General features: G+C 33.2%; 1 protein-coding gene across 1 annotated transcript in view; it reads left to right on the top strand.

Annotated features, from left to right (window-relative positions):
• LOC149787126 (von Willebrand factor A domain-containing protein 5A-like) overlaps positions 1–13,416 on the top strand; it is a 62,946-nt gene that overhangs the window by 35,195 nt on the left and 14,335 nt on the right. Inside the window, exons 2-5 of the mRNA XM_089976048.1 lie at positions 4,261–4,387; positions 7,555–7,699; positions 9,747–9,829; positions 11,850–11,970. Coding sequence (XP_089832174.1) covers positions 4,266–4,387; positions 7,555–7,699; positions 9,747–9,829; positions 11,850–11,970 — 471 coding nt within the window. The 5' untranslated portion in view covers positions 4,261–4,265. The remainder of the gene's footprint in view (positions 1–4,260; positions 4,388–7,554; positions 7,700–9,746; positions 9,830–11,849; positions 11,971–13,416) is intronic.

The raw sequence follows: 13,416 nt of genomic DNA, 5'->3' as shown, positions 1-13,416 counted from the left end.
TTAAATTTTCACAGTAATAGCTATGGATTGTCTTGTCAGCAGTGCAGAATGGTATCGTAGTTTAATTAATTGAAAAGATAACAGTGAGGATACTCATCTCACACCTGGCAATAATAGTCTGTTTGTGGATCATCGTTGTCCATTGCGTACTTGTCAGTGCCTGACATGCCATGTCTGATGAGTTAAATTATCAACTTTAGCATATAATTATAAGATCTGTGTTAATACAACAATATTAAAAACATAAACTTTCCCATCCCATTTATTCACTTACTGATGTGCACTGTTGGATTTTAGCTCTTATCCTTGTTTGATGTCTTCCAGGAAAGGTAATTGTAAGCCCATACTTATCAAAAGGGACTGTAGTTGTTTATACCAACTACAAACATTGTAGAGTCACATCCATCATAATATGAGTACTAACTTCACATTATGTAGAAACAGATCTATCATCACATAATGTGTACCAACTACACTGTACACACAGGTTTGTCATCACATAATGTGTACCAACTGTATATATTGCAGACACAGATTTGCCATCACAAGGGACCCCGAACGGCCGAGTGGTCTAAAATGCTCACCATTATGGATCACTGCCATCTCACCTCTGTCTGCGTGGGTTCTAGTCTCGGGTTCAGCCTATGTGGGTATGTGAAAAAGCTTGCCAGTAACTTCTCATGGGTCGGTGGTTCTTTCCTGGGTTTTCCCGGGTTCTTCCTCCACTGTTATTACTGGCCGCCATGTATAGCCTATCACATGCTGAAAAATGGCGTTAAACCCCCACAACAACAAAAATAACATTTGCCATCACATTGTGTGTACCATCTGTGTACCAAAGCTTAATGTGTACAAACTACAAACATAGACACAGATCTGTAATCACATAATGTGTAGTAACTACAGGCATTGGAGACTCGCATCATCCACAAAGAGGACACTATGGGCAATAAGTTTTAAAAAATTTGAAGCATTAGGGAGATAAGATTTGCTTCTGTCTCAAATATAATCAATAGACATATAAGGGAGGTAACTTGTAATAGTAATGGACATGTAACTGTGGAGTCAACTAGGTCTTGAAAAGAAGGTCACTGTCCACTGAAAGGTTTCACCACAAATGCGAATAATGCTAAAATATTAAGTGTAACTGTGATTTTTTTAGTTAGAAACATTGTGTTATGTGCTATGTTTATTTCAGAAGCCATGTACAGTGTATTAGAGCATATTTATCATGATTGTGACCCATTTTAGTATGAAGATTTCATCAGGTACATGTGGTTTTTTGGTAGAGGCATAAGCAATGTAGTGGAGAAATGTACTGTGTTGAGTATATGAGGACAGAGGCAAATAACTCTTGCAGTTCACTCATCCCAGGGACTATTGCTTGGGAAATTTTTTCTTGCTCTATGCATAAATATATATGGAAATATGTTAAGCTGGAAGTTATACTATTTAACATAAGCCCCACTCATTCACAGGAAAATCTGTCCTAATCATGCAACCATTTAAAAAATTTATCGACATAAAAATAAGATAATATCAAATTTTGAGTCATATCCAAGCATGATACTTGTTTTAACTTATTATTCAGGTTCAGGGTTACTATATATTCTGATATTTTATTCCTCCTTGTGGGGCTTGGTCTGTTTTTTTTTTATATATTTTTTTCATTTTTTTTTTATGTCACATGTTCACCTGTGTTATACATGTTCTTTGTCACAATGCAATCACTCATGCCATGCAAAAATTACTGGCTAAATCAACAATTACATGTAAGGTATTAAGTAAGGTTGATTAGCATATTCAACCATTAATTTGATTATACTTTAGATGATGTATTTCTATGTTGAAGAACTTCATATAAAGATCAATAAAGAAACATTTTTTTCCTTACAAAAACGAAGAAATCATTTATAGGAATCAAACCCTTTGATTTTCAGGTGGAGGTGCCAAAAGATTTATTGAAGAAAAACAATTCAGCCCACACACCCACAAGTAGTTTGAAGAAAATATTCTTACCATGATTTGTAAAAAGGAAATGTATTCATGTTTTTTTTTAATAAAAATTATCTTGAGGTTAAAGAAAAGAATAATCCTGGTTCTAAAGAAAGTCAAAGGCTCCTCACCCCAACTTTGAAAATGAAATGGTTGGTACCTAATTAATTATTACAAATTGTGCTTGATTGCTTGATTAATTTTCATTTGGTTGTACTGTATTGACCAATTTTTTATTATTTATATTGAATGTCACACCTCTGTGGAATGCTTATTTTAGATTAACCAGTAAGTGGTTGACATTTGTTTCAGTGGAGGTCAATGGTGAAAGTCTGATGAAAACTATCTTTAGAGCACAAATGATTATCGTATTAGGATGTTGTACAAGTTACTTACAAGTTACTCTATATCAAGTTACTCTACACAAGTTACCAAGTTATTCTGTACCAGCTATTATATACAGGCTACCCTGCATCAAGTTTACTCTGCATTAAAGTTACTCTGCATCAATTTACTCTTTATTCAATAAGGTTACTGTGTATCAAGTTACTCGATATACAAGTTACTGTTTGCAAGTTACTCTGTATCAAGTTACTCTGTATGTAAGTTACTCTGTATCAATTTACTCTTTATTCAGTAAGGTTGCTGTGTATCAAGTTACTCTTTATCAAGTTACTCTGTATCAAGTTTACTCTGCATTAAAGTCACTCTGTATCAGTTTACTCTTTATTCAGTAAGGTTGCTGTGTATCAAGTTACTCTTTATCAAGTTACTCTGTATCAAGTTTACTCTGCATTAAAGTTACTCTGCATCAATTTACTTTTTATTCAATAAGGTTACTGTGTATCAAGTTACTCAATATACAAGTTACTCTGTTTGCAAGTTACTCTGTATGCAAGTTATTCTACATCAAGTTTCTTTGTATGCAAGTTACACTATCAGGTTACTCCAAATTAGTTCACTCTGTATCATATTACTCTGAATACAAGTTACTCTTGATACAAATTACCTATATGCATTTTCTCTTTATAATTCTGCCCACACCCCCACACCAATGTTCCCTCTAAGCAAATGGTAGACGTGCATGCTATGCATGCTGTTGTGGAAGCATTGCGGTGACTTGAGCAAAATTTTTGATCATCATAAAACATCCATACAAATTGCCAAAAATAATGTGTGGAGAACAATTCAGCTGTGCGGGGATGTCTGAGCAGCTGCATGGCCGCACACATGTACAGCTTAGAAGGAATGTTGCCCCACACATGTGTTACTCTTTATACAAGTAAATCTCTATAAGGTTATTCTGTACACAAGCTGCTCTGTATAAATTGACCACAATTCTCCTTGTCACTTTTACTTACTGTTTTTCTTAGATATCCTTTTTAAAATGATGGGGATATAGGTTTACTATAAAAGATATCCTTTGTAAATCTTTGTATGTGTGTTTGGGGGGTTGTTGTCAAAGATATCCTTTCTGTAGGGCATGCATATATTGTAAAGATATTATTTGTAAATCCAGGTTGGAGGGATGGGAATCTTATCAAAGATATCCTTTGTAGATATAGGGGATGGACTTATTCTCAAAGATATTCTCTCTGAATGTGTATGTGGGGGGGGGGGGCTTATTGTCAAAGATATTCTTTGTAAATATTTACCAAAGAAAATATGTAGAAGTAGGGCTGAGGATGGATAAAGATTTTATACTATTTCTAATGATAAAAGACACCCCTCTTTCCAAATTAAGCTAGTTCCAAGTATAAAAAACACCCCTCTTTCTATATTAAGCTAGTTCCAATTATGAAAAACACCCATCTTCCCATTTAAACACAAACAAAAATGCATTTGTCAGGCTCCCTGGAGATATGGACAATGTTCTTTTGTATACCAGGGCCCAGCAATGTGGAACAAATTGCCCACTGAACTTAGACACAAAGGCACAGTGATTTCATTCAAGAGTGCTCTTAAAACTCACCTATTTTGACTCAAAGAATAAACTTAAAGACCTAATAATGTTTCCTACCTTAAATATTTTCAATATATTTTATGTTTTCTAATTTCATGGTGTTTGTTTTTTGTAATCATATCATTATATATGTTTTTTATGTTTTATGTGTTCTTTAATGTTGTAAAGCGCTTAGAACTTCTAAAGATTAGGTGCTATACAAAGTCCTCATTATTAGTATTATTATTATAATTATTATCATTATTATCATTATTATTATATGATTAAACAATAGTCTGTAAGTAAGAAATTATCAATTACAGGCTTGATGGATGTGATAAAAATTGAGGAAGCCAAATCAGCCATGTTACTTCTCCTGAAGACTTTGCCAGACAGGTGCTACTTCAATATCATCAGCTTTACAGACACATATGCAGTGTTATTTGAAAAGTGAGTAAGATAGATAGATAGATAGATAGATAGATAGATAGATAGATAGATAACATTAAAATAGATTTGAGACCCTTCTAAACTATGTAATCTAGTATTTTGATTCTTCTGCATTATTCTTATTTGTGATACTGAGATAGAAAGATGGATATACACACAAATTAATAAAGGGATATATACCTACCTACCTGCCTAGTACATGGACATACAGACAGATAAATAGTTAAAGAGACATACAAGCAAAACAAAACTGCCAAGTATGGAGAAATAGTGTACTACATGGGGTATAGTGTATGTAGTTGCATAACAATGGAAAATTTCAATGATTTGTTTTTCTTCAGTTTTGCATGAAAGATAATTGATTACAGAGAGGATGGGTAGTAACAAGGACAAGACAGAAACAAAATTATTAAAAAAGTAAACAAGTTATGTCCTTTAAATGAGCATGTGTTATGCCTCGAATTAGTTTTTATCTAATATATATATATATATATATATATATATATATATATATATATATATATATATATATATATATATATATATAGACAATGTTCTTTTGCATACCAGGGCCCAGCAATGCAGAATGAATTGCCCACTGAACTTAGACACAAAGGAACAGTGACCTCATTTACTGGAAGTCTTGCATCTGATTGTTTTCCATATAATCTTACAATTACATGTGATTAATACCCAGATTTTATGGTAGATCTGTAAATGAGGCATCTGCAATTTTCTCCAGGATATATGGGCTGAATAGTGATTTTTAAAGTGACACCATATGATATAAATGTAACTGGATAAAACCAGGTCACAGGCATGTGGCCAGTGGACCATAGGTTGCACTTGCCCGATTCACAATTCTTTTCCTGCCTTGGATATAGGAGGTTATGGGTTCGATCTTCGGGCAAGTCATACCAAAGACTTACAAAAATGGTACTAACAGCTGCCTCCCTTGCCACTCAGCATTAAGAGGTTAGTGTTAGGACTGGTTGGCCTGGTGTCAGGATAATATGACTTGGTGGGACATCATGCTACATGTCTGCAGCATGATGCCCCAGTGCTTGACATCACTATAAACTGCCACATTGCAGTCATTGTAGCGATATGACTGAAAAATTGTTAACGTTACATTAAAAATCCAAATCACACACACACACCATTCTTTTCTTAATGAGGGGTATTCTGACTTATATAAATAACGAAGAGCTTGACTGGTTACTTCACAGAGATACAAATATGCTGTATGAATTTAGCTAAGATAGTGCATTGGTTAAGTCCCAGTTTGTACTTTGTGACAATGAAATCAGTTGTGTATTTTCATGTAACAGGTCTTGATGGATAGGTGTATGACCCAATTAGTATTCTTTATATTAAACGATTGGATGTAATTTGATGGGGGGGGGTGTTATCTCAGAATAAATGTGTTTCAATATTTCAGCATATGCAGACCTGGAGTTGTATTAATCAGTGATTGCATAAATCGATTTTGAAATGATCACAAGTACTTAGCAATAAAACATTTAGTATAGAAAAACAAGTAATTGTAAGAGTAATCAAAGTTAATATCTGATTACTTTATCACATGATTACTGCATGATTACATGATGACCTGATCACTTTACTGCATAATTACATGATCACATAATTATATATCATATTACTGCATGATTATATGATCACATTACTGCAGGATTACATGATTTCATAATCACAATTCTGTATGATTACATGATCACATGATTCCATAATCACATTACTGCAAGATTGCACTATCATGTGATGACAAAAAACTAAATCAAGAATGTGAACTTTGATTTTAAATTGTGTAATACATAAATAAAAGCATTTTGAATTTTTATTGAAATAATGTTTTTGTAAAACAGAGTGACTTCATTTTTTCTCTGCACAATATACCTCATTTTTTTAAATGCATTTCTTTAAGAAATGTAATGCACAAATTGGGACTAATATAGAGATATATGACCAAATTTATTAGAAAAGTAGCAAGTTAAATTTTGAAAGTTATTTAATTTCATCAATTAAATTAAAAATGAATTTTGACAACTAGTTGGAATTAATCACACATGAAAGTGATTATAATTAAATTGATGGCATCTGAAAGTATTCATACATATATTAATCACAAATCAAAGTAAAACTGTAGTTAAAAAATTACTTTTGAAGTAACTATAATTAAAATTAATTACTTTTTAGTATAATTGTAACAAAATTATTCACATCTTAAAGTTATTGTAACTAAATTAATTACATTTGAAAGTAATTGATCCTGATTCTCCAGTTTTCTTCACATCTAGTACCACCTCATACCTTAGGAATTAATAGTTTAGATAGGACTTCAACATAGTTTAGATAGGACTTCAACATAGTTTAGATAGGACTTCAACATAGTTTAAATAGGACTTCAACATAGTTTAGATAGGACTTCAACATAGTTTAAATAGGACTTCAACATAGTTTAAATAGGACTTCAACATAGTTTAAATAGGACTTCAACATAGTTTAAATAGGACTTCAACATTATCTAGACTCAGATGTGTTGGAGTGGGCAGAGGGGTATTTTATTCAGAGTGGGGCTGACAGATGGTTGATTTTGAGAGGGGCTGACAGGTGGTTGATTTCAAGAGGGGTTGACAGGTGGTTTATACTGAGAAGGGCTGACAGGTGGTTGATTAAATGTGGGGTAGCTAATAAAGAGTGACTGTTTTTGGATAGTTTCTATGCAATAGTACAAGAGAAATACCACTCAATCAGTCTACATAAAAACTTAGTTGGAAGCTCCCTACAATGTACAAGAATTTCTTTGGGGTGGACCATCTACCATAAAATGAGAACTGTTTATTGGTCTAACAGTGATTCATCTGGGCTATCTTAGCAATGTTCAGTACAACGTTTTGTTGAAATATATGCATTCAGCAGGAATAAAATTGCTTCTTCACTGATAGAGTTATTCCTCATGGATGTTAGAGTTATGCCCCATGGATGATACTCTTTTTCTCCTAGAACATGAAACTTTCAAATACTCCTTTTCCAGAAAGAATTTGTTATTGTTTTCTAACTCAGATAGTACATTACTAAATTGTTTTAAGCCTCAATTTAGATTTGATTATTGCTTAGTGACTGATTATTCCTAAATTTTTGAACAGTGAGAGAGTTGAATACAATGAGGATAATCACCTCCATGCAATGAAATTCATCCAGCAGATCACAGCAGTGTCAGGGGATGCAAATCTGCAAAAACCACTGCAGTTTGTGTATTCCACAGGGGTTATGGATGGAGTCAACAAACAGGCAAGTAAAATCAGGAGATGAATAGCTTTAGAGCAAGTATTACAAATCTAGGTCTTAAATTAAGTAACAAAAAGAAGTGAAGTCAACAATTTAAATAAAATCAACAAACAGTTTATTTCTCTAAGTTACAAAGTGAAAATTTAAGTGACACAGTGAATTAAATTTTAAAAAGTACTAAATGTACTATTACAATAACAAAAGAATAGAATATTCTGAATGGATTCCAATTGTCTAAGGTATCCTGAAATACCAAAATGATGCAATCAAGAATCTCAGAATGAGTTCAGATTAGTCCCAAAATAATGTATATGTAAGTCAGTGAGCACTTACTAATTCCATTGGACAATTGCAATAAACAAATCCTCTTGAATTTAATATATCTGAACACAAATATAAACACTGATAACAAATGGATTTCAGAGACTGATCTAAGATAGGAATGAATTATTTATCAAATCCCAATTTATACACATTTTTATATGAACTAGATGTGAGTCATTCCAATAGAAAATTACAATCAAGCTATAAACAAGTCTGTTTCTAGAAAGTTCTGAACTAAAACATTATGTCAACATGTTAATTACAACTGACAATCATGGACAAAAGTTCATCCTGTTCACAAATGACCATTATCTTAAAATGCAATCTTCAGTCATAGAATAAAGTTTAGTACACACTATACATATCCATAACACAATTATAGAAATAAGTGACTTTTGTTAATTATGTTTGAGTTTTGAAAAAAAAAAGGTTTACTAAAGATTGGCAAAAGTTCCCTAAGTGTAAAGTTCATTCTTCCCAAGGACCTGAATTAAAGTTTCCCCAAGGCCTGACCCCAAATTTCCCCCAAACCTGAGTCAAAGTTTCTCCAAAGTCCTGCATCAAAACCTCCCATGACCTGAGTCAAACTTTAACCATAATCCAAGTCAAAGTTTTTACAAGACATGAGTGAAAGTTTCCCCCAAGACCAAAGTCAAAGTTTCCCCAAGAATGGAGTCAACATTTCCCAAGGACTGATTCAAAGTTCCCCCAAAACCCAAGTAAAAAGGTACACAAGACATGAGTCAAAGTTCTGAAAGACCTGTGTTAACATTTGCACAAAACCTGAGTTAATAGCTTGATACCATTTGTAGCATAAATGCTGTGATCAATAGACAATGCTATATGAGTGATCAATACATATTAAATTTATGCCACAAGACAAATAATGGAAATATGACACTAGCAGCTTAAAGTAAATATCATGTTTTATTTTTCCAAAACTTTCTGAAATTTGTTTCAAATAACTTATTTGAAAACACACCTGTAAAGATTTAATGTTACTCTAATATTTTATTTTCTGAAATAAATGTGTTAAACCCTTTTTTTTAATCTCCCACTGCTTCTAGTGAGGGCATCTTGATTTGGTCCAATCTGTTTGGCTGTCCATCTGTTCATCAGTATTTCTATATGTCCACCCATCATCCCTAGACACTCATTAGTAACATTGCAAAAAGCAAACACTAAACATAGAAAAAATTAATTTGACAAGCATGTTTGCATACATATGCAGATTGCCAGGTTGGCATTTTTAAGACGTGTTCAATTTTTAAGACATTTTAAAACTTGGACTTAAACCTTGTAACAAAATCCATGTTAACAGAATCAAACAAACATGACTAGAGGAATGTGTGAGATGTCATAGGCATTGTTGTATTCATATGTGTGAATGTCTTGATTAGCTTTTGAGGCCATTACAGAAATTTTATAGGAATGTCTGCATATACATGTATATGGCTTGATTAGATTTTTAGACCATTACAGAAATTTGAAAGGAATGTTTGCATATATATGTATATGACTTGATTAGATTTTGAGACCATTATAGCAATTGTATAATTTTTTAAGTTTTTGAAGTTTTGAGGCTTAGAGTCTTTACTTTGCATTGGGTGCATATTTGTTTAATGAAACACAAACTTTGTTATTATAATAAATTAATAATAAATTATGATTCATGAATGCCATCATTTTAAGATTAACCAGAATAGTAATTCATTTACTCTTCCAGGTATTTTTGATCACAACTAATGAGGAATGGGATATATCAGAAAACCTTTTTTCACAAATTCGTCAACAGTCTGACTATGCCAGGTATTTTAAATTTGATGTTTTTTGTTTATGTTGGTTTTAATAAAACATTTAACACATTATTTGCTTTATCATGTTGAGTAAATTTAATGCAAGTACATGTACCTTTCCCAAGAATATCATGAGGCAGCTAATATGTGCTGACCTGGGTGGATATTGAACTCATGACCTTAAGACTGAAAGTCTAATGTTCTACCAACTGAGCTAATGCAAATTTTCTCACTCCACCCCCAATTAAACTTGATATGAAAAATATTTCTGATGGCTGTATTTTTTCAAAGCATCTGAAAAGGATAAGTTATTTGCTGCTTTTCAGATGAATATTATTTATGTTAATTAACATACAGAAATCCAAATAGCTAATCTTATTGGTCCAAATTTCACTGATAGAATAAACACTTTAAAATCATAATATGAGAAATAATCACATGAATGCAGTGTTATAATGTTATACCATTATACAACTATTTTATATATAAAACACATGTAATAAGACCTCATGGCATCACAAAACATGAAGGCATTGAAAGATTTTACTTTTCTACAAACTTATGTCATTGTGATATTATATGGTTTCATCACATAATCTGTCACATTTATATGTGATAAATAGAACTTAATGTTAGTGTATGCAAGTTAGGAAACTTGTTGAAACCTTGAAGAATGTTATAGAAACTGTGCAGAGTGTTATAGAAACTGTGAAGAGTGTTATAAAAACCATGAAAAATATTATAAAAATTGTGAAGAATGTTATAGAAATTATGAAGAGTGTTATAGAAACTGTGAAGAGTGTTACAGAAACTGTGATGAGTGTTATAGAAACTGAAGAGTGTTTTAAAAACTGTGAAGAGTGTTATAGAAACTGTGACAAGTGTTATAGAAACCATGAAGATAGTTATGAAAATTGTGAAGAGTATTATAGAAACTGTGAAGAGTGTTATAAAAATGAAGAGTGTTATAGAAATCATGAAGAGTGCTATAAAAACTGAGGAGTGTTATAGAAACTATGAAGAGTGTTATAGAAGAGTGTTACAGAAACTGTGAAGAGTATTATACAAACTGTGAAAAGTATTATAGAAACCATGAAGAGTGTTATAGAAACCATGAATAGTGTTATAAAAATCATGAAAAGTGTCATAAACTGTGAAGAGTTATAGAAACCATGAAGAGTGTTATAGAAACTCTGAAGAGTGTTATAGTAACTGTGAAGAATGTTATAGAAACTGTGAACAGTGTTATAGAAACTATGAACAGTGTTACAGAAACTGAAGAGTGTTATAGACAAACTGCGAAAAGTATTATAGAAACCATGAAGAGTGTTACAAAAACTGTGAAGAGTGTTATAGAAACCATGAAAAGTGTCATATAAACTGTGAAGAGTATTATAGAAACCATGAAGAGTGTTATAGAAACTATGAAGAGTGTTATAGAAACTATGAAGAGTGTTATAGAAACATGAAGAGTGTTAAACAAACTTTGAAAAGTGTTATACAAACTGCGAAGAGTGTTATAGAAACTGTGGAGTGTTATAGAAACTGTGAAGTGTGTTGTAGATCCTGACAGTGTTATAGAGGTCCTGAACAGTGTTATATAGACTATTAATAATGTTATACAGACCATGAACAGTGTTACTGAGAATATAAACAGTGTTACAGAGAACTTGAACAGTGTTATAGAGGCTATAAACAGTGTTATAGAGACCATGAACTGTGTTATAGAGATCACAAATAGTGTGACAAAAAATCTTGAACAGTGAATTAAATTTCGGAAGCTTGTTGAAACCATAAAGAGTGTTGTTGAGACAATGAACAATGTTATATGGATCCTGAGAGTCTAAAATGATTTCAGAGAAAATAAACAGTGTCATAGAATGATGGAGTCCATGAAGAGTACCCACGGTGTAGAAGCCATGAACATTGTTGATGAAAACCATGAGTGTGTTGAAAAGACCCTGAGATTATGAGCAGTGTTGTAGAGAGAGAGCACCGTAGAAATGACTAGCTGACTTGTCTTTTTATTTCAGGTTGTTTGTTGTTCATATAGGAGAAAAGAATGAGCAATCTGCAGAAATCTTAACCAGTCTTGTTCAAGCAGGAAAAGGGAAAGAACTTTTGTGGTCAAGAGTGGATAATATGGATGACAAGGTAGTTTAATAATAGAGTATTACCTCATTATAAAGCGGTTCACATGAATCATGGAATATTCCCACCTTATAATGAAGTATGTAATACATATACATTACGACCTCATTATAATGCTGTCAATGAGAGCCACAGAATACATTACCTGATAGTGAAATTTCTTATAATGAAGTAAATGGTACATCATTACCTCATTATAATACTATCATGGAGACATAGAGTATATCACTTTATAGTGAAGTCACCATAAAGTGAGAACACCTTATGATAAAGTACATGATTCAGATAAGACATTACCTGATTATAACAGGGTCCCGAGTGGCCGAGTGGTCTAAAGCGCTCTTCGTTACGGATCACTGCCATCTCACCTCTGTCTGCGGTGGTTCAAGTCTAAGATTCAGCCAATGTGGGCATGTGAGAAAGCTTGCCAGTAGCTTCTCGTGGGTCGGTGGTTCTTTCCGGGGTTTTCCGGGTTCTTCCTCCACCATTAATACTGGCCGCCATGTATAGCCTATCGTGCTGAAAAATGGCGTTAAACCCCACAACAACAACAACAACAACAACCTGATTATAACACAATAGCTCATGAGTCATAGAGTAAACCAGCTTATAGTGAGTCTATTTTATCATGAAGATTGCTATATAATGAAGTACACAATACATGTACAGTACTACCCATTACCATGCTGCCCATGGTGACATAAACTACGACTTTCAATGACAGCATTTTGATTAGGGAGAACTGTATCACTTTCCAGCGATAATAATGGCTGTCCACTCTGCCTGGGGTCAAACACCACAATGTAATGTGAGATTATATGATACATATTGAATTATCTCTTAATGGGATCCATGATCATGCTGCTGTACAAGAGAAAACCTGTGTTACAATGAAAGGCCTTTTATCGAGGGACTGCTTTAATAGTTTAAAAAAGAACATTGTCATCACTTTCCAGCAGCAATGATGACAGCCACTGTGAGGCCAGCATTAACTGCGACATATTTTCTTATTACCGGTAACCATTTGAAACCTAATACAGTGGTCACACAGTATAAACTGAAACCAGAGGGAGCAAAACACAGCTGTCACCTTGGCACAAATAATTACAAAACTAAGACACTGCTTTCTACAACATGGTTGATCACCCATTTCATCTTGGGGTCAAAGTCAGTCATAGTCATTTTGGCTAATTGTGCTTATACTGCTTAATCTATGATGGGTTTTCTTTATATACAGTGCAGTTTATTCTGTGACATGTTTGCTGTGGCCACAGCTGGCTGAATGGTTTAAAGTGCTCACCTTTACCGATCACTGCCATCTCACCTCTCTTTGCATGGATTTGAGTCTTTGGCTTGACCAGCATGGGTATGTGAGAAAGCTTGACAGTAGCTTCTTGTGGGTTTGTTGTCCTTACTGGGATTTTCTTGGGTTCTTCCTCCACCATTAAT

The sequence above is a fragment of the Sinohyriopsis cumingii genome, chromosome 12 (assembly GCF_028554795.1).
Source record: "Sinohyriopsis cumingii isolate HCF-2022 chromosome 12, ASM2855479v2, whole genome shotgun sequence".
In the NCBI taxonomy this organism is placed as follows: domain Eukaryota; kingdom Metazoa; phylum Mollusca; class Bivalvia; order Unionida; family Unionidae; genus Sinohyriopsis; species Sinohyriopsis cumingii.
This window is presented reverse-complemented; position numbering and strand designations above follow the sequence as displayed.